Below are 23,012 nucleotides of genomic sequence, written 5' to 3'. Positions count from 1 at the left end.
CGACGAGGGATTTTAGATCTTAGCCAGGAGCTATGGATTATGCGAAGCGTGAGTATTGCAAAGAACGAAGAAGGGATGATGAGAACGGAAGAAGAAGAGGAAGGATACCATAAGAGAAAGAGAGAAAGAGACAGGGAGGGTTTGCGGATGGAGCACTTAAAGGATGGAAAAGATGGGATAAGTACTGTTACGGTTTTCTCTTTCATCGCGAGAAAAATAAGATTGAGATCTGGGAGAAAGCAAGTTTCGCGTTTACTCGCTACAATCTACAAAGGATAATTAAAAAGATTATTCTTCACGGTTTGTCACGGTAGGACAACACGTGCTTTTTTCCCCCTTAATAATTTTTATTCAAATACCTAAGCGGAAATATTACACATTTGTATCGTTATTATAATATAATAGTAGATGTAGATATGAAAATAAATATGAAATTATGTAGAGATCACTTTATTACGCGGATAACAACAACTCTTCTAGATAGTTTGTGATACTCTTATCGAATAATTTTTATCGTATAGGATATCAAAGAGATTCGAATTGAAACATTTGAAGGGTGAGATATGAGGGGGGGGGGAGAGGAGAGGAGGTGTCTGTCCTGAAAGAACGGAGCTGCACAACGACACCTACATTTCCAGTTAATGTATTCTTTATCATGGTCGGTAGCACATCCTACGCGGCGATATGGTTAGGAGGAATGATGAGTGCCACCTGTTGACACGTTCGACACGGTTGTCGCGTCTCGGCGATAAATCGACGAACTCGAGAAACGAGAAGGAGGAGGAGGAGGAGGAGGAGGAGGAAAAGGAGAAGGAGAAGGAAGAGGAGAAGGTGGCGGTGGAATGGAAGGGAAGTCTTAAGGTACATAAGTAATGCGGAACATAATCGGTAGCAATGTACAAGACACACTACCGTAATGATTTTGTTGTGGTAGAAAGAAGCTTAACCAGCCGTTTCACGCGAGAGAAAATAAATTGCCATAAGATAGGGAGAACCACGTGTCGTTGGGGCGGGGGTAAGAATCGTTTACTCGAATCGATCGTTAGTCATCCTAAAAGTTCGAACGAATGAATTTCTAAATTATCCACCATCGCTAGCTCCGATTATGTTCGAGGATTTCTAAATCGAAATTGGATCACGAACGTTTAGTTATACTATCTCTCCCACGGCGGAAATCATCGATCATACCCTGCTAACTACTTTCCGACATTTTCAACCGGAAACCGATTAATCGTTCATATGGCAGAACGAGTAAGTATCCCACCATCATCATCACCATCACCATCACCATCATCACCACCACCTGTCCGTTCGGATTCAAATATTCCCGTGTCCAATCGCGTGTGTCTATTCGTCAGCGTCTCTTACCACAAAGCCTATCGTTCTATTCCCTATCTCAGAAGAAATACCAAGAGAAAGAGAGAGAGAGAGAGAGGGAAAGATAGATAAGAGAGAAGTAACCGGTCAGCAAGTCGTCGTTTCAACGCGTCCATGGATGTGTCACGGAAACGAGACGTCCAAGTGATCTTTCTTACGAAAGACGACCACCGATCACGCGAATATCCTCGAATAGCGTTGACAATCGTGGATTTCTGCTTATCGATCTCCATTTCTCTTCCTATTCCTCTCTCTCTCTCTCTCTCTTTCTCTCTTTCTCTTTCTTTTTTCCCTCGTAGCTGCGAGCGAAATGCATTCGAATGCATGTTGTGTACGACGAATAGTGGCGCCTAATGGGACGCTCATTGACGTATATCGTGTCGTTTCTATAACGCGACAGAAGGACGCGAACACACTGGAGAAAGATAAAGCTGCCTTTCGCGAACGCGTTGTTGCATTCACAGAGAGAGAGAGAGAGAGAGAAAGAGAAAGATGAAACGACAATACGAACGATGATGATTAGATCGACGTCATTCTCACGGCAAATGATGCGGAACGTCGTACTCTGCCACGAGGAGAGATATCGATTCGAACAACTTGAACGTACAAAAAATGTTTCGATTTAAATTATTTAAAAAAAAACAAAAATTTGATTTACTTTTACGGTCAGATATTTTTTCCTTTTATTTGTCTTATTTCTTATAGAGGAAAAATCAAATTATTCGCTATCACGAAATCATCGTCGAATATTTCAATTTAAAAATAACTTTGAACAAAAAATCATCGTAATAATCGAATAGCAAGAAGAAGAAGAAGAAGGAGGAGGAAGAAGAGGAGGAAGAGGAGGGAAAAAATGGCTAAGAAGTCTTCGTTAAAGTAAGTAAGAAGTTAGAAATGGCGAGGTTGCGTGGCACGAATGATCGCGAGAACGTGCCGGTTGACTATCGAAAAAGTTTTACACGTATAATGGCTTTACGCGTGGAAGAAGAGTTATATAGTTATACAATCTCTCTCTCTCTCTCTTTCTATGGGAGGATAATATCGTATAGCTATACAGCCAAGATCATTGTTTGCGTTCTTCCATGCGATATTACAGAAGCGAAAAAAAGTCTGCTATTACTTTTGATCTACACGATCGAACACGCGATTGATTTTTGAATGGAGTTTAGTAAACGTAGAGTTGTATCAACGGGTAATCCTTTTCTTTTCTTTTCTTTTCTTTTTTCTTCTATCTCGGTACAAGTATTTCCGTTCGAGAAATGCCATGTATATTCGGGAAAAAATTAAATGAAAAATTAAATAAAAAAAACACGTTTACAGGGAATCACCGTACAAGTTCTTCCAACACGTGATACGAGCGTAATATCTATCTCTCCTGTTTCTCTCTCATTCACTATAACTCTCGCTTTTACTTTGCTACATAGGTAAGGCTATCTACTACCTTCTCCGTGCAACGTCGAAAGTTAGTGATACCACTGACGCGGCGAGTTATTCTACCCATCTTCCATCCAACTTCACTTTCACTATTTCAAACGAAGTTCCCTTTTGACCGACAGTTCGCGGAGATATCGTTCTAGAAACGTCGACCTGTCGAATTCCTCGTTGATCTCTTATCTCGTCGACGCATTGAACACCCGTTCGAGGGCCACTTCAAGGCCCCTTGAATATATACATAGAAGTAGCTCCTCCTATATATTATTTATTTACAAGATCGATGGAAAACGATGGCAAAGTATCTCTTCTCGACTTTTATCGTAATAAATCATCAAACTCGTGCTCGTACGAACGATCACTGCTGCAGCTAGCTAATCCAATTTGCCGCGAGTAGAAACGAACGAAATAACAAAAGAGTTAGGAGGGAAAAAGGAGGATTAAAAGGATGGAAAAGGGGCTGGGGCTGGGGAGACGGGGGAGGAGGAGGGGGGAATCGATGGCTCGTTCGTCTTTATCATTTTCCCATTAGGAGTAGAGGATTTACAAAACGGGATGGGTAGCTATACGTCGAGTTCGCGGCACGTATTGCACGGCCCGCTTTATCTTCTAAAAAATATAAAGATTCTACCGATCATCGGTGTCCACGTTTGAAAAATTTATTTTCTATCTGGAATATATAAGTCGCCATGACGACGAAGAAGAAGAAAAAGAAGAAGAAGAAGAATCGATCGGGTTTATCGGTAGGAGAGGGTTGAAGTGATTCTTTCCTCAGGCCCCCCCCCTCCCAGACGTCTTCCTTTAGTCGAAAGTTTTCTAACGTTGAAAACGCGTTGTGTCATTTTAATGGCGTCTATATTCTTCAAACGAAAGCGTGTGTACCTTGAAAGAGAAGTGTACGCTCGTGTGGACACAACGATCTCGTACCAAGCAACGGACACGTCGTCACGGGTGGACACGTTGATACTATTAAGGATTAATGTAAGTAAATTTCTTGGAAGATAGGAGAAATGTTGTCGGCAACGTCGAGAAGGAGGATGAGGATAAGGAGGGAGAGGAGGATGTCGTTGATTGTATAATAGTCGGACGTAGACGATGACACATGTCTGTCATTTCTCTCCTAACGTCCCGTTTTATTGGAATTTCTTGTATGTCTCAACGCTTGTATTCTATGCATCTTCGCCAGGATGTAATACGTTTTGCAATTATGCTACTATTAACGAAAGCGATGACAAGAAATGAATTAATAAAGACTTGACTGGATGAACGTCGTAGAGTCCGCGTTGATTTCTTTTCAATCTTCATATTCCGGGTAATATTTTTATTCACGCTCTCTCTTTTTCTCTCTCTCTCTCTCTCTTATCTACGATCTGGTAATTATATTAGATTTTCTGACAATTCTCGATAAAGATTGAAATCCTGTTTTCAACGTCCCGTAGACCGGACGAGGTACAAGAGTAACGTTGAATGTTGCAACCAATCGTCGGATCATGAGATTGGATATACGACTATCATTTCTCGTATGTAAGCAAGAATATCAAGTTATATAGATTCATAAAGATTGAATATATATAGTATAAGGTTTGATTGAAATGTCGTTCATAGAATCGTTTCGATTATACCACATAACACATAGATCTTCTGTGAAAATTATTACTTTCGAATAAAAGGAAAAAGGAGAAGTAGGAGGAAGGAGGATGGAAAATGAGTAAAGAGATCGAACGATGAGAAGAGAATCTCCAAGAGAAGCGGACGAAAAATCCATACGTCAGATTTGATCGAAAGCTTTTATCAGGGAGTGCCCATTGGTTGTGAAATGCAACGGAGGAGAGAGAGAAAGAGAGAGAGAAAACGGATGGTTAGGGATAAATGGGGGAAGGTGATTGGGTGGGTGGTGGTGGTGGTGGTGGTACGGATCGAGGACAACGAAGTAGTCAACGGTTATATATCCGTACCAAGCCGTGACTCCTGGCACGAGAGAGGAACCGATGGCAAGCAAGCTAAAGTTAGGCCAAACGGAAGGAGAATGGGAAAAACAGATAAAGAGCTCGGCACGGTGCGACCCTTCGAAGACACGACGAAGATAAATGACATAATATCGTGCAGGACCAGCCGATCATTGTCCTGGGACGAAATCGAGTTAAGTTGGAAGCAGTGTCACCAGGCAATTGATCTCCTTTTCACCTTGTCTACTTTCTTCTCTCTCTCTCTCTCTCTCTCTCTCTCTCTCTCATTTCAGTTCTAGTCTACTTTTCTCTTTGGACGGTTCGTTAAGCGTGGAGCGACAATGAAATCGGCTAGATCCTCATCGCGAAGCCGAACAAGAGAAAAACGAGAGAAGGGGATGATGCTAAGGAGATTGCTTTCCTGTGTCTTGAGTAGGCTCGTACTTATCCTTATACAGGTTGCTACAAGAACTAGAAGCTTCTAGGAAGATGGACGAAGTCTACTCGAGTGTATGGTGAGCTCTGATTATAACCCATCTTTCGATCGTTGCTCCAGTTAACTTCAAACAGAAACAGAGAGAGAGGGAGAGAGAGAGAGAGAGAGAGAGAGGAAGATAGGAAATTTCTTTGCGTCTTGGGAGGCGACTTAAGCATCAACGGACTCGCAAGAAACATAAAATAAATTAGAATCCATCTTGAACGTCTACTAATTTCTTCGTAATTAGTTCGACGGTTGGATAGAGATAACCGTCCGAGATAGGCGTTCGTCGTAAAAGTTAGCGTCGGTCTTGAACGGCGGTTACGTAAAAGCATTGGATGGAAGGAAGCTTCATCGAAGCTTCCTGAAAGATCCTGTATAGACTAAGAAAGAGTAAGAGGAATAATCTAATTCCTTTTGCTTGACGGTGTTTACTTCCGTCTCCGGTGCCACTTGTTTTCCTCTCGGGACGACGACAACGACGACGAGAAGAAGAAGGAGGACGAGGACGAGGACGAGGACGACGTTGAATTTTCATTACTGCACGAGAGCAGAAGGTGAGTTACATTTAAATGTCGAACCACCGTTGAGAAAAAGAAAGAGACGGAAAGCGAATGCTTTTAAATGGAGAAGAAAGAGAAGACTAAAGAAGGATAGTACTCTCTTCCAAGGATACGATATACGTGAAAACAAACTGGTGTCTCGATTCCTACCAGAACGATCCGTTAGTATCGCTTTGGGATACTAACAGAAAATCGTTTAGAGTAGGTAAGCGTCGATGAGCTTCGAGATATCTTTTCCCTCGTTTCGTTCGAGGATTCGTCGTGGGGGTGGGGGGGGTGAGGAGGGGAAGGGTTTTAATGTTTATTCATAGAGTGCTCGAATTTCGCCCCGAACTTTTTTCATTGTTTCTTTTCTTTTCTTTTCTTTTTCCTTCCTCGACATTGCAAAGTTTAACACGAGAAAGCGTAAGAAGACACGCAAGGCAAGAAGTTACACACGCATGAAATATATTAATTGTAGTGAATTCTAAGAAAAAGCAAGCTCGCTAAGGGTGGCAACGCTAAATGGGGACAAAGGGAGGGGGCTAGGAAATAGGTATTCCACTCGTAAAATAGTTAAGAAAAATCGTAAATGCGTGCGCGCGCGCGCGCGCGACTGAAATATGGCATAGTAATCTTTACGAGGAGAGCTGTTACTTGTCCGTTAGCAACGATAGAGGATGGTGCAATTCGCGTTTATACAAACGACTCTCTCCCCCCAGCCCCTCCTCCCCCCTGCCCAACCACTACGCGTTTATATATTTATGGCATTCGTGCACAAATCAAGCGGTCTAACCACGCCTCGGGAAAAACAACCCATAGTATTATATTTTCTCTATCATCCGATTTGTCTTATTTCGTATCGTTTTATTCAATTAATCGTAGAAGATTAATTCAACTTTTTGAAATAGGAGATAATTGCCGTGGAATGGAATAATAGGATATATCTAGACTTAGTCTAGTGGCGCGAAGCAACCACAACCACTACCCTTCCTTCCTTCCTTCCTTCTTTCACTTTAAACTAATTACGCATAGGAAGGTTTAATCGGTCGACTCCTCTGTTGCTATTTATTCGAGGCGTCCTGATCTTTGTCAGGATCGTGCAGTAAATTCCGCGCCTTCCGACGCGCGTACCTATTCCCGCTGGTGCCCGGATACTGCTGCCGCTTGATTGCAAATTAGAGCGCAAACGTTCGCGCTAGCTTATCGGCCAATAACAATTGCGGATTTCGGAGTTCAAGTAAGGTCAGTGAAGGGAAATCGTGCCAAAATACCGTGGCGATTCATTAAAACGAATATCGCGAGAGTACGTGGTGTACGTACGTACGTATGTACACCTACCATTGCTGCGACGTTTGAAATTCTCTAACAACGAGGAATACCTTTAAATCCGATACAAATCCATTTTGTTTTACCGGCCGCGTAAAATCGTTAAACATTTTCAACGTATCGAAGAGGGGGGAGTAGAGGGGGCAGGGTTAGGGGTAGGGGTAGGAGTAGGACGGCGGATGTTATTTTATTAAATACCGAATCGGTCGAAACACGCGTGTTTCGTACGCATGCTTGCGGAACAAACGAACGAACGAATGAGCGAACGAACGAACGAACGAACGAACGAATGACTTTTGATCGACGTAAAATCGATTTTAATTTCTTCCCTCGGTAGGAGAGAACAGGAAGGATATTGAACGTTCGCTTTTGCGCGATATTTATTTTTTTTTTTCTTCTTTCTTTTTCCTTCTTTTTTACTTTCCTTAATACTCAAGCTCGTTTCGAACGATATTCTCATATAAACATTTGAAAGAAAAAAATAGAAAAAAAGGAAAAAAAAAAGAAAAAAAAATCTACGAAGTACCGAGAAATAATCGAGGAATGTAAGATAAAATTTAGAAAAAGATCGGAAGTCATAGAGAAACGTTCTAGATGTGTCGTACGCGTACATCGTAAGCCACTTTGGTAGTGCTATAATAAAAGCCGAAGCAAATCACTTAATGATACTATTTACATTTAACGTGCGCGTGCTCCGTAATTCCAGGGATTATTCATCGAATGGTATCGAACTACGATCGCGTATCTACGATCTCCTTGGCAAGCACACGGCCTACGACCGGTTTCCTGAGATTTTTCTCAGCCACGGCCGATGCCGATGAGTTAATTCCGTTAAGTCGATTGACCGCTTAATGCGATTTAAATCCGCGATCTAAATGCGTAAAACTTATATTCCAAGGAAGACCGTGCGAGCAAATCTACCGACGACGATTTTAAAAACCCCTCGGGCCAGCCGCGGGAAAATCGGAAGGCGTTATTTCCGCAATAATTTCCGCGGCAGGTAATCGCTCAAAGCTCGATGCAACGGATAGACGAAAGAACGCGTATGGACGCACAGTTCGATAAATTTATCGAGAAAGAGGTGTTGGTGGAAAGGGGAGGGGTAGGAGATACCAGGGGTGCTGTTGCCGGTGTTGTTGATGGTGCTGGTGCTGCTGTTGCTTGTGGTGCTTCGTTGGCCCGACTGCAAAATTCAAATGGAACGTCTGGAATTCGCATTTTAAACCACGACAGATATCGCGTAGGTAATAGGAGGGGGGTTCGACGGAGGGGGTGGGGGTGGGGGTTAGAAAATAACAGTGACATAACTCAAAATGAATTATAGAACGGTGCGAGCGAAATGTGCTTGCTATAAATGAAAAAAAAAAGAAACAAAAAGAAAAGGATCGTCGCGGTGGGGGGATGGGGTATCAATAAAAAAAAGAGAGATCGATGTGGTCTATTCGTTCGTTCGGTGTGATTTTAATGCATCGACAAAAATCGAAATTAGTGTTTCGTATTCTAGTTGAACGATAAGTTGAACAGCAGGGGGATGATCATAATCGTCGTCCTATTACTCGTACGTTCCAGAAAACACAAATTGAAAGAGAAAGTATCGTTAGAAAGGGAAACGACATTCTTTGGTAGTATCATTTCTATCTAATAAAGATTAATTTCCGTCACGTTGTAGGAGTAACGTTTGATACGATGATCACGTATTAAGCGAGGCGTTCGTTTCGTTCGTTCGCTGTGTTCGGAACAGAACGACGCGCGAGATCTAATGTTAAGGTTAAAAAAAAAGAACGAGAAAAAAAGAAAAGGGAAGAAAATAAACGTAGCAAAGACCATGTCGGACAGAGAGAGAGAGAGAAAGAGAAAGAGAGAAAAGTAAGGAAAATAAAGCAATGGGGGATTAAGGCGAGGGGCTTATTAAGTTAGTCGCGAGGATTCCTGAACGCGCGCTCCTCGTACGCGGTGTGCGAGCAACATGCGAATTATACGATCCACATCGCGCGAAAGATACAACCAGGACGACCTGGACTACTCTCTCTCTCTCTCTCTCTCTCTCTCTCTCTCTCTCTCTCTCTCTCTCTTTCCCTTTTCTATGGTTGAAGCTCTCTAACCGAGCGGGGTGAAAGTAATAACAGTGAAACGCGCTCGCGCGGACAACGACGAGAACGCGTATACGTGACTAGTACTTAAGCCATTTTTCGATACGACCGGTACTTAGCCGCACGCCGGCCTCTAGCCTTCTTTCTATCTCTCTATCTATCTATCTCTTTCCTTCTTTATCCGTGATGTGATGCGATGCGATGCGATGTGATGGGATGTGATGTGATGTGATGTTCTTCTTCTTCTTCTTCGTCCTTGGGAAAACTCGAGGAGGTCGATGACGAAGAACGGACTAACATAAGAGATCGACGACGGACGAGAGAACGAAACTGAAAGAGAACGTTTGCAACCAAACCATAGGAGTACCAATCGTGCAACCAATCTTTTTCTTTCTATCTTATTTTTCTTTTTTTTTCTTGTTTTTTTTTCTTGTAGGGAAGGGACTACTCTACTTTACGATAAGGAACCTGAAATTTATGAGAGCATCGAGCATCGTTGGACAAAAACTTTTCTTTTTACTCTATAAAACTTTATAAAGTTAAGATATATAAAATTTGAAAAGATTAGCAGACGTTTACTATTGATCGGAAAATTGTACTTTTCTTACTTTCCTTTCACATATACACATATATACACACACACAAAAGCGCGTATTAGATACTTTATTCGAAGAAATTAAAAGTGCATAATTTTTCTTTTTTTAAGAATCTATTTCCTATTTCTCCAATCTATCTTTGCCTTTCTCTCTATTTCTATTTTTATAATTAAAATGCAACGCGTTCAAAACTGACAGTAATCGTTCATACGGAATGATATTTTCAATAGCGATGAACCAACTTTATTCTCAGCGGCACGGAATTTTTGGGTATCTCGACTAACGCATAAATTTGTGATAAAGCGAAGTCATTTCAGGATATAGAGACAGTACATTCAATGTACGTAGTATAAAAGTATGTAAAGGATGATACACGTTGTGCGAAAGTTGAGTGGAAAACGCACGACGTCGAAATATTTTCTTAGCCCGTGCCCGTCCCGCGTGCTATTCCTCCTTCTCCTTAACGTATATATATATACATGTGTGTGTTTTATGCGTATATATACATATGTGTGTGTGTGTGTGTGTGTACATAGTACGTGTAACGAAACGACGAAGCCTCGAAGTACTTCGAAACTTTTCGTGTCAGGTGGGTATGCACAGCACTCGAAGGTGCCTGCTAGAATTACGAGCGTTTTAGTCCGTTCGCGTAAGGGCAACCAACGTTGAATTCGCATCAGGTTAGATGATCAAAGCCCTTTGTGGGAGAATGAGGAAGCAAAAGGAAGAAAGAATGAGAGAGATAGATATTATGGATGCAAAACAAAAAGAAGAAGAGGAAGAAGAAGAAGATGTAGAAGAAGATGATAGAAACGTTACATCGAGAGGAAATGTTAAAGTGGATGTAAGGTCATATTATGTCATTAATCGAATGTTTTTGAAAGACATGTGAACTCGTGTGCTACTTCTGTCGTATCAACTCAAAGGAGGAAATTACGAGGGATGTTCTATTTCGTTGATATTTTCTCTCTCTCTCTCTTTCTCTCTCTTTCTCATTTGTGTTTTGACTTTGCTCGTTTCTAAGAGATAAGACTTAATTTTTCATAAATTATTATTGACTTACGGAAGGAGGTCGCGTGTATTTCTGAAAATCCACGTCGAAGCAGAACATTCAAGTATTTTGGTGATGCTTCAAAGCATACCTATACATAGCAATGTATGCCAGTCTCTACGTGCATACATACATATATACATACATACGTATACGTCGTCTTTCCTTGCGAGAAATGTCCCTGACAGATGGTCCACGTCCTAAGAAACGTCTGATCTATCTTCTACCCGATGTAACGTACGGCAGTGATTCATGCGATTCGTCTTTCGTGGAATATTATTTTCCTCGGTTTTATGTACTTTTTACTCGAGTCATAAATCAGTACGGAGTTATTAGAATCGCGATCCCCATTTCCGAAGTAGCTTTCAACGAATTTCCGAGATTTGCCGCGTTACGATTTGTCACTTAAGGAATACGTATCTCGAAACAACGATTGGTTTTTCATTCCATAGAACGCGTTTCTTTTGATTTCGTTAAATTTGACAAAATCCATGGTATACGTTGGTACGATATATATAGACGATAATAAAATATAATAATGGATAATTTGATGGTTTAGAAAATCTTAATCGTAAAATGACTGTGCAACATTTCCAATAATCCATATTATAGAGTAGTATAACACATTGGTTTTGGCACAAAATGTCGTAACCGAAATTCTAGATTTTAATAAGCCTTTCCATTGCCGCCGCCGCCACCGAAATAGGCTGTAAAATAGCGTATAAACTTTAACAATCTCTTTCATACGTGAGTTTTATAACGGTAGGGAGCTTAATATCGCAAACGCATGTTCCGATCGATACTAAAAAGAGCTCCACACTTTTATCCGTTCGAGGCATTCGTGGTTGGGACGTGAAATCGATAATCCATGGGGAGACTCGATAAAAAAAGGCATACTTACGCGTGATTTTTTAGCACATTTTCAACCATATGCGTCGCTACAGACCAAACAAAAACGGATCCGTCGGAAGAACCAGCAGCGATGTATTGACCATCGTGACTGAAAGCTGCCCGTGTCCAATCGAAACCAACTTTGAAGCCGTCAGCACTATATTTGATACAATAAAAGACGTCAATTTTTCTTTCAATTGAATATTTTTAACACAGGTAATTGATAATTGATCATTTAATCGCTTACTCTCGATTGGACTCACCTAAACGATCCAATAATTTTCTTCATTCGTAAATCTATCAGCTTAACGGTGTCATCTCGTACGCAGCTAAGAAGATAATTCGTATCTAAAAAGAAAAAAAAGAAGAAAAAGAAATAAGCATACGATTAATTTTATATTCATTCATGAAACGGATAATCGAATCTACGGGAAGTCGCGATTTATTAATTATAAATTCGAAGAAGTCAAGGAGGCTAGTTCAAATATATACCCGACATAAGACTGAAGACGATCCGCAGGCGATTCGAAAGGGACATTCCGTGTAATCTCATTTTACGACGTATAAATCTGCGGCAGTTGCGTTTGGAAACGTTTCGTCGAGTGTATTCCTCTATATACGAGTGGAATATTGTACTTTAATGGTAGTATACATAATGTATTACGACGAATGATAAAGGAAAAGCATTAGAGCGATACGATGTAATCGAGCAGAATTTTAGAGTCGTTGCAATACAGTTTCATTCGGCTTCTATCCTCGTATTACTGAGATTAATGAAATGCGGGAGGACAATATATGTCTCTCGAAAGAGCTCTTCAATCAACGCAGCGAATTCCCAGTTAAAATCGGTGCGCTTTGGGATACCGTCGAAAAGCGAGGTGATATTTCTGTGTGCACGTTCGTCCTGTTATAACGCGTCCCACACACACCCACACACACACGCATGCGCACACACACACTGCCGAAAAATCTGATCCTTCGCGAAATACCATTTTGTTTCGACGGGATATTGATTGTCATTGAATATCGCTATGGTTCAAATCCTCTCGCGAATAGCCAGCTAGTCGGTCATTTGAAACTGCAATTTTGACCGAGGTAGTAGAAGAAACCTTTTCAATGGAAAATGATTCTACTTACCGCGAGATAAATCCAATGACGTAACCTTTCCTTCGAGAATAATGTCGTTTGATGACGATTCCGCTCTGGTGTCCCAAAATCTTATCCTTTGATCGAAATGACCACTGATTATCGTTGAACCGGCACCGTCCGACGTCACAAGATCATTGCAACTCGAGCCAGTAAATTTAGTTTCCGTACCTTTGAAAGTAAACCAATTCGTACGTGAACAGACAGATGTTATTTTCCAATAGATTTCATTAGATTCATAGTAAAAAGAAAATATATTGAAATAAGATATACCTACAAACGTTTTCGTTAAATAATATAATATAATGCGGTTAATATTTATAGTTATATAGTTTAATTATTAAAATGTATATATGTTATATATATATATACATTTTTTTAAAGTAAAACGTTATATCATTTGATCGTAATGTTTTCGAATCTCTTTCGGTAGTCGTTTTCATCGATCCCCGTGGTGAAATAAGCAGGATTTCAAACTTAATTTACGTCGGGAAATGACATTCGCGTCGCCTCGTTTCCGTAAAACTCTTGGAAATCGCGAATGGTGCACGGAAACGACCAACATCAAGACTGCAAACCGGATAAATTACGGCTTTTCCGCTTACAAGCGACCTTCTTGCGACGCCTCCGTCGTTTTCTCATGGCATCTACTCCGCGCACAGGTTTCACTATTGCGATTGTCGTACACACAAACATTTCGATTTTTATAGATATTACCTATTTACCCAACCTACACGTAACGTAAGGTTATACAAACTAAATAAAATGTAATCTCTCGTTCGTTCGTTCGTTCGTTCGTTCGTTCATTCGATCGTTCGATCGATCCTCTCGTCTAATTTATTTTTACGACGTGACATCATAGATTTTTACGGGAAAAAAATTAGGTATTGTAAAAAAAAATTTCTAAGCAAAGTAATATCGTTTGTAATGGGTGTGGTGTGTGGTGTGTAGGTAGTGTTTATTAATGATCGAGCTAGCGCCACGCAAGAAATATTTACATAAATTCTGTCACGCGAGAGGTGTGCGACGCGTGAAATTCAAAAAAATTAAATCTCCCCGTAGTTTATATCCGTTTATGGGCGCGTGCGCGTATAAGAAAGAAATAAATAAAGTGAAATATAAAGAGAAAAGAAAGAAAGAAAGAAAAAGAAAAAGAAAAAGAAAGAGAGAGAGAGAGAGAGAGAGAGAGAGAAAGCGCTGGGAGCAATTTGCTTAAGTAAAAGCAAGCTCAGAGGACCTTCCTTTCTTCCTTCGTGTTCGCGTGTTTCACGCTCGATTCTCGACTAAGGGAAAAGAATCAAAGGCTCTTTTTCCTCTGGTAACGAGTCTCTTTTCGATTAGTATAGTTTTTCACTGTCCCCTCTATTCCCGACTAGTTTTCTTCGAATAAGTAAAATAAATAGACGCTAATTCGAATTTCTAGGTTAACACGTGTGTCTATGAACCATTCGAGAATAATACTTCGCGTTTGGGAGTTTAAAGTTTGAAAATATGTTAAAACGTTGAAACAAATACCGGGACGAGGTAATAGACGTTGGTTTCTACCCAGTAATAACATTTCTTTCCAAGTGTCCGGCAACGTACAACCGAATAGCCGTAGTTACGTTGCTCACCGATTCTAGTTTTCTCTTTTTTTTAAACAAGAAAAAGAGGTAAAAGTTTAACCATTGGGAGTTAACGACGACGTCGAAGGTATTATCGATAAAACACGATAGAGAGATAAATGTTAGGAGGACGTAGAAAATCGTCGATAATGGACGTTAAAAGATTAATCAACGAGCTACGTTATGAACGTAGTTACAAAACGACGATCTGTGTTGAATAATACAAATGTGCATTCTAAACGCGGCTTATGACGATCACTCCGCCGTAATGAATTAATTCTTGGATCGTTTCAAATAAAAACGTTAAGTGCAAAACGGATTACCAAAACGGTGGGACAAAACGAATAAAATAACCAGACCAAATTAATTTCTATCTAAGCCCGGGCATCTCAAGATATCACGAGACGTAGTCTACCAACGTGTAAGAAACGTCTCCGGTATTTTCAGAAGAAGAGGTACGATATATACCCACATGGGAAGAAGTCGTAGCTCTCTAAATGTAACACCTGTCGGATTTGCCAGTGGTAGGAGGAGACTTTTTTTCTTAAATGTTATCGTCAGTTTTCCAAGGTAATCAATCTATTAAGTTCCAAAGAGAGACAACAGACCTTACCAGCAAAACGTATTGTCCGTTGTTGTCGTTTCTAAAAAAAAAGAAAAAAAAAAAAGAAAAGAAAAGAAGAAAAATTCGATTATTCCTTATTCTAGAAAAGAATTGAGTTAAAATCAAAGGGATATCGATGCCGCGCTGCGAAACACGGTAGACAACGTAGGGCTGAGAATTTCTCACTCGATGTGCTAACACGGTAGGAGAGAGGCACGCGTAAATCTACGTCGTGTATTTTGTGGTCGACGGAACAGACTTCCCGACGTACGTGGCGTCGGTAATTAATCGAGCTTCTCGTTCCTCTCTGCGTGGCACGGTTCGTTCCGTCCGGGAAGGCGTGCCACGCCGTTCTCCAAATTACACGGGACAGGTCGAAGGGTTGAAAATAGAGCGGTTAGAAAAGACCCGATCCGCTTTAAGCTTCCTTTTTGTCTTAAAGCTCGCAAGCTAAACAATAATTCACGCTTAAACGCCCTTTCAACGGCGCACTCCCATTGTCCGTTCCTTGCGTTCGGAGATTTATTTCAACGAAACTTTTGTACTTCTGTCTCTTTCTCCCCTTACCACCATACCACCACCACCACCACCACCACCACTACCATTCCTTGCTCACCACCCATCTATTTCGCCTTCTCGCGCGCCCATTCTCTCTTTCTATCTGTCCCTCTTTTTATTCCTTCCTCCTTTATTCCACCCTCTCGATAGTGCTACGTTCACTGTTTTTCTCAACAGTACCGTGAATTTTTCCACTGAAACTTCTTTTGGGTGGGTACAGAAAATTTTCCAAACGATACTAAAAGTGAAAGGTTTTAAGGGAACCGTATTATTTGAATGGCGAACGAGAGAAAAGGGGAAATATCGATCGAGCAAGACTTGCAAGACCGTCGAGTAGAGAGTGCAACGATGTCATTGATAAGAATTATTGAAGAGATATTTTATCAGAACGATATAACGGAAAGTAAGAGAATAAAATTAGTGTTGCGATCAATTTTTGTCAGAGTTTATTTGTCGAGAACAAATCTTGCAATCGTTTTTAAATCTCGTTGGCATAACACTTAGAGTTTCTCATTCAATTGGATTTCATCGTGACTGCAAAAATTTGATTATCTCCGATAATACCTGTTTATTTTTAATTATTCATTGAGATTTAATATGAAAACTAATTACATGCAATAAACCGTTACGATTCCTATGAATAATAGGAACTGGACAAGTTTTCGTATCAATCATGTAACTCTTTGACATCTATTGTATTTCTCAACGATTTGTTTACGCTACTGTGTAGCTTTCGGTGATTGGTGCTTTAACTTCTGAATGTTCCAAATTCCTGCCGATATTTCTCATTGCCCACAATAATCACGACTACTGCAACTAACAAATATCGTGTTTGCAATTTGCATCCTAGGTAGTATTGTCAATTAAATGAAAAATTATAATCATATAGCGCAAACCAGGAAAAATTAATGACGGGGATACGAGAAACGCTTGAAACAAGTTTTAATGACGTTCGATTCTCAACTTCGAAATTATTCCAATTCGATCGTAACAATGCAACATTTAGCATTAATTAATCATGACAGGTATTCTTCTCTGACGTAAACAATTCTCTTTTTTATTTTCACCCCGTCCCCGCCCCTGGCCCCCTGCCAATCATTTATTTGATCATACTTTAATATGTCATTTTTAATAATCCCTGTTATCGTCAAAATCAACGTGTCATTTATAAAATGTACGTAATATCGTCGAAAAGTCTAATCGATTCGACGCATAATCGATCATTCGAGATACCTCGGCTAACAGAATTAATTTCTAGCGATGTGTGCAACTTTGATGGTGCGAACGTGGCAGTCGAGTCAGATGTAATTTCGGATCAGAACCCCGAGGCTATCCTTCTGAAGCGTAGTTTTGCCGGTCGTCCGTTGCCGATATCGTCCTCCTGCAGTTACCAATCCTTTGTCAATAAAATCTTCAACGCGGCTGATCGAAGTTTCAGCAATAACGTGTTTACCTTAGCTCAAATCGATATAACCAAACGTATTCTTCGAAATAGATGATATCCATTTAACGAGATTAGTATATGAACTCTCTGACTAGTATATACTCCCCTCCCCCGCCACTGTCAATTTACAAATCTCAATTGCGTTATTTCTACTGATTTGATTTATCACGTGTTATCTTTATATTTCCTTTCTTTTCTTTTTTTTTTTTTTTTTTTATCACGAAAACAATGACTCTCGGTCTAGGATAATACAAATAGTATAATTCATTTCCTTTTCTCTTTTGCCATCAGCACTTGTGTTTTTCTCCCATCCTTAATGTCTTTTTCCTTCTTCGAGATAAAATCTACTCTCTCAGTATGCCTCGCATCCGAAAGAAAAATATTAGTTCTTATACATATATAAATATATATACAATATATATATATATACGCGATAGAATTCTTTTTACTGTAATTCGTTATCGCGAACCACTTGTTGAAAAGAATAATTTCTGCGAGAAAGATCGTGCCAACTCCGTTCCTCTTCATTTTCATTACGTGTACCGTGTTGTCAGAGAGAAAATAGATAAGTCGCGATACTTTCGCGTCTGCATTTTGGAATATTATCCACGATGAACTTAGTTTATTCTATTAATCGTTAAATTTCATCCATAAAGATTTAATATTAAGCGACCGTGAGAACAAATTTTACGTGAGAAAGAAAGAAACTAATGAAGAATAATCTCTACATGTATATATCGTATATACGTGTCTACAAATATAAATACATAACGTACATATATTTTTAATATCTCGAATTATAAACGCGTTTCTTTCATTAATACCTCGTTTTTAATTGGAAAACTTTTAAGCATATTCACCCTATCATCGAACTTATTTGCATATAAAGGAAAAAAGAAAAAAGGAGAGAAAAAAAAGAATTACACGCTAAAGTATCCTACAAGATGCTATCTGCGAATTGATTTTCAATTTAATACGGGATCGACCATTGTTTTTTCTTTTTTTTTTTTCGCGAAGAATGGGGAAAACGTTCGAGAAGACGTCGTCGCTTTTCAAACGACACCGTGGGAAATTGTCAATTCATTTTTTTTATCGCGATGAGGATACACCCGTTAAAAAAAAGGGACGACGAATAAAAAGATTCGCCTTTGAGATGCGAGAAGAAAACCGGTAAGATCTTAATATAAAGTAAAGGAAGGAATAAAAAGAAAGGAAAAAAAACGAGTAAGATATAAGGTTTGACGTAACGGTTCGCAAAAAAGAAATCCGTATATTCGCGGATTAATCTTATCGAGTTAATTAACATACAAGGATTAAAAAAAATATATATATATATATAAAAAAAGGTCGATGTTGGATCAAAAATATAAAGATGAAGTGATTTTTATTCGATCTTCGTCGTTAAAGTGTCCACGTTCGTAAATGATATACATAGTATGTGCATATGTGATAACCTTATACTCGTTATATATTTCACATTTTAATTAATATTCCTTTAGAGTAGTTTGTTTGTCATTTTTTTATATATGCCCTTTTTATAAACATTTGAACTCGATAAGATTTTTTAAAAAATATTTCATTTTCATCTATTCAAATAGATAGGAGATGGTAGTATACGTTAGTCAAAACAACTTTACCTATAAGTCGAATTATCGAATTATTTATAATATTTATATATTTATTATCGAATTCCCGATAAATTCTTTACTACGTGGTAAATGATAATATTTTTCGTATCTCTTTCATTTTGAGAAAATGAAATTTTCTTTGTCGAGAAATATCTCAAATGTTCCGCCTTAAAACGTATTATTAATAACTCTTTAATAGAAGATTATTCGTACCGTATCGAACTGTTTAACGGAAATCGGATTACTTGTTTTAAATCGATGGATTTAGTAGTTGAAATTTACATAGATTTTAAATAGATTAATTATTATGAAATAGTATAAAAGACAAAATACACACACACACACACACACACACACACATATACACATAGCGTATAGGATTTATTCAACTTACACGCCTTGTTACGTAAATCCCAGATTTTGAGAGTGCGATCGTGACTGCCCGAAACTACTTTTGAGGGCTCGCCAAGAAACTTAGCCGCCATCACCTTACCGCAATGGCCCGTAAGCGTGTGCTGAAACAGAAATGATAAAAGGATTTTTTATCGGATGAAACTACGAGATTAACGCGAAATAATATTGGAAATAAAATTTATATATCCTAGGTACGGATGATATCAGATGACTCATTTCTATTTGTCCCATGAAACGAAAACGAAACGATACGAGACAATTTATTTCACGAACAGAGCAAAAGTTCTTTTTATCGTGTTTGAAGAAACAATTTGAAAGAAAAGGTGTGGCATCGATGACCGACCAACGAAGAAACAGAAAGAGACCGATTATACGGTCGATATGAAGTAGTCGGTGCTGCTGCTCTGGAAGAAGAACTCTGCTAGCCGACGCTTTGTATTTGAAGTCTTTCTTTAAACTTTTGAAAGCGACTCGTTAGTTCGTGCACGGTCTTTCATAAGTTGGTTTTCCCCTTTTCTACCATCGACTTCAACTCGGTTGCAAGTATCGACGTGTTTGAAATGGGAAATGAACGTGGACCGTGCGACTCGCAAGCAGACCAGCTTTTATAAAGGAACGTTAGAACGTTATTCTTCTTGGGCGGCAAACGAGAGAACCTTCTTTTTCAAGTTTCTTTCTTTTCCTTCGGTGTGAATTCAATGACCCCGATATCGGAAGATTTTATCATTTATATAAAGGAAACATTGAAATTACTTCATTTACTTATTTCTTTATTTTTTTTCTTTCATCAATCTAATTAATTGTTTAGTTAATTTTACAATTATATATATATATTCGTTGTCTCTTCTCTTGATTAACAACTTATGCGTGTTTGTGAAATACGCATACAACCGAATTTATCTTTCCAATTACTTGTCAGCTAAAAAGATTTTATTTTGTTTACGCTTTCGTATTCATTGCTCACTCTGTGATGTTTACGTTTTGCTTTTAACAATGCACAACTTCTTTCTCCTATGTTTAGATTGTTTCTATCAGTCGAATTGATGACAATGTTGGAACAGCAACAGTCGAATATTGTAAACTCTGCTTTTTAAATGGTTGCAGTCAAAACAGAGAGCAGAGATTCATTTTCGCACGGTTCCTTTCATGGCTATCGTAAATCTGATAGTAACAAAAGTTCTTTAAATCTAGAATTTGCAAACATGATTTTCTCATAAGGGAGAAGCTTCCAGCAGAAAAAAAAATATTTTATTACTTTTTTCACCTCATTTTTAAAAATACGTATTGAATCACTTCCCATCAGATTGTTACACTCGTTCGGATAAACCCCGTATGTATATATATATATAAAAGTTTGCATACACGAACGTACCCACGTATACACGTGCGTGTATACACGTTTTGTTTGTTTATGTCTTTATGCACGTGTTTTTGTAAGTAAATACGTATGCATTTATATATATATCTCTGCGCTTCGACATATGAACGATCTCATAAACATGGAAGAACGGTTTACGATATCGATCGATATCTCGATGACATATCGAATCGTCGTTGGGACGAGCATGCATGATATCGGACAGCGGCGTTCAACGTCGTCTCTGATATATGCATCGTGGTATTATCCCCACTCCTCCTCTTTCATCCTCGTTTTAATAGCACGTACGATGACACGCGTGTAATAAACGTCGCTCGCAGCACGGCGGCATGCATACGAGCGGTAAACAACATTTAAAACGCGCGAAATTTGTCCGTATCTTTGTTTCTTTATTTAGAATCTCGCCTATCTCTCTTATATTTTCTTTACCCATCTCTTCATTCAATCCTTTTCATTTATTTTTCCGTCACGTCACTTGGTAACAAGAATACAACGAACGTTTACCAGCAACGTCATTGGTATTAATATCCACGATCACTTTACGAGTTAATAAATAATAACGATGACAAAAATACCTAAGATATATAAATGCAATCAACAATTTAAGAGAATGTTTATATATATATAAGCGTATATAGAAAGAGTTTATATTTTATTTGAGAATATATTTTCTATCTTATACCACTTAGAAAGAGTCTTAACATTGAAAACATTGAATGCATATATATACACGAGCATATAAATATATAATTATAGTAATAAAAACAATTCGATGTATCTCGTACTACCGTATTCACGTTTTTACCAGTCAATCAATTTTTCGAAAAAATAACCGATGATGAGTGATGATTTAAGATGACGATAACACATGCTCGAACTAAGAACTAATGAAATTCCGATCCGATCTGAAATACATATACCTAGTCTTAACATTTCCAACCTCATTTTTCTAAGCTCGTCGTCGTGCTCGTTTTAATAAACGTGAAATTCAAGCGCGACGGCGACAAGAGAAAAGCAGCAGTAGTAGAGTGATAAAAGTGAGGAAGGATTTGAAGGAGGGGAAGAGAGAAAGAAAGAGAGAGAGAGAGAGAGAGAGAGAGAGAGAGGAGGAAAAGGAGTAGAGAGCACGGAACGACTCGAGGGTACTTTCGTGTATGAGAGAAACCGTGTTAAAAAGAAGACCGACCGCCAATTTGAAGGTGCACGAGAAGCTTAGTCGAGCACTAGCGCTCGTGAAAAATGTCCTAATGTAAATTAATGGTCCGGAAGTTTAGCCGGAAAGGCTTTACCGTGAAAGAAACACAGATAAAGAGGAGAGGGAAAGAGAAAACGAGAGGGTGGAACGAACGAACGAACGAAAGAACGAAGGAAGGAACGAACGAACGGTTACCTTCCACCACCATCGTGAAAAAACTTTTCTTTCCTTCTTACATACAAGAGAAAAAGAAAAACGGAATAAGGGGAAGAAAAGATAGAGGGGTTGCGGGAACTCTAAGGGTACGTGCCATAATCTAATGTCTCGAGAAGTTGGTAGAAAGTACGAGGGTGAATCCATTTTTAACAGCGTACGTTAAACGGCCGGGTACACTCGCTTTTTCAATCGACCCCTCTTCCCGCCCCCGCTCCTCTCCCACCCTCTCTTCTCCACCATTATCTCTATCTCTCTCTCTATCTCGTGTTTCCTTCGTTTTTTTTTTTTTTTATTTTTCTACCAGGGAAAAGAAAGTTGGGATTTTTATATCGGTGTCGAACTTTTCATTGAGTTTTACTTTAGAAATTCTCCTTAACTCTCTCTATGGACGTCGTGAATAACCATTAATCAATTCGAATAGAACCGAAATCGTAGGATAAACGTGAATTCGGAATCGTACCTTATAATATATATTAGGTTGTCCCATAAGTTCCTTCATTCCTTTTTCTTTCTTTTTTTTTTTTGATGCAACTTCAATAGACGATATTTGTTGTTTAAGGGTTGATTTATTGTCTTATATATGAATCATTCTGCTCTATTACCTTCATCTATCTCTCAGGAAGCCTAATTATGCTGTCTTTCCAAAATTGTGACTCGAAATCATACATAGGATGGCGTGGAAATAACTCATGGGACAAACTAATATATAATATATCCAAAGGAATAATTCGTCGTGATAAAAATGAGACGTTGTTGTCGAGGAGATATCTAAAAAAAAAAAGAAAGATAAATCTGCGTACGAGATTAAAATGTTATCGACGAATAATATCAAACTATTTCACAACGTTAATATAGTAACCGAAAGAGAAGACACGTTTTGTTGTTTAATAACGCGATAAATTTGCAGCAGTTGCAGCAGCAGCAGCACTCCTTGTATATTTTTCTTTTTTTTCTTCTTTTTATTTTTTTCCTTCTAGTTTCTTTATATTCTCTTTTTTTATCCTCTTCGCGCGTAGGTAAAAGAGAGAATATTATATAGCGGTCGTAGGACGATGCAACACCGTCATTTTATTTCGCATCTACGCGGTGAGAGT

The 23,012-nt window shown here is 38.9% G+C and overlaps 1 protein-coding gene across 2 annotated transcripts in view; it reads right to left on the bottom strand.

Moving 5' to 3' along the window:
• Positions 1 to 23,012, bottom strand: part of LOC106785027 (autophagy-related protein 16-1) — a 384,411-nt gene that overhangs the window by 4,614 nt on the left and 356,785 nt on the right. For both annotated transcript variants that reach the window (XM_014745124.1, XM_014745125.1), the window contains 4 exons: positions 19,110 to 19,230; positions 12,869 to 13,048; positions 11,995 to 12,079; positions 11,742 to 11,888 (listed from right to left, as the gene is read on the bottom strand). In XM_014745124.1, the coding sequence (XP_014600610.1) occupies positions 11,742 to 11,888; positions 11,995 to 12,079; positions 12,869 to 13,048; positions 19,110 to 19,230 (533 nt within the window). The remainder of the gene's footprint in view (positions 1 to 11,741; positions 11,889 to 11,994; positions 12,080 to 12,868; positions 13,049 to 19,109; positions 19,231 to 23,012) is intronic.

Source organism: Polistes canadensis, unplaced genomic scaffold, assembly GCF_001313835.1.
Source record: "Polistes canadensis isolate GaletaPanama2010 unplaced genomic scaffold, ASM131383v1 scaffold_44, whole genome shotgun sequence".
NCBI lineage: Eukaryota > Metazoa > Arthropoda > Insecta > Hymenoptera > Vespidae > Polistes > Polistes canadensis.
This window is presented reverse-complemented; position numbering and strand designations above follow the sequence as displayed.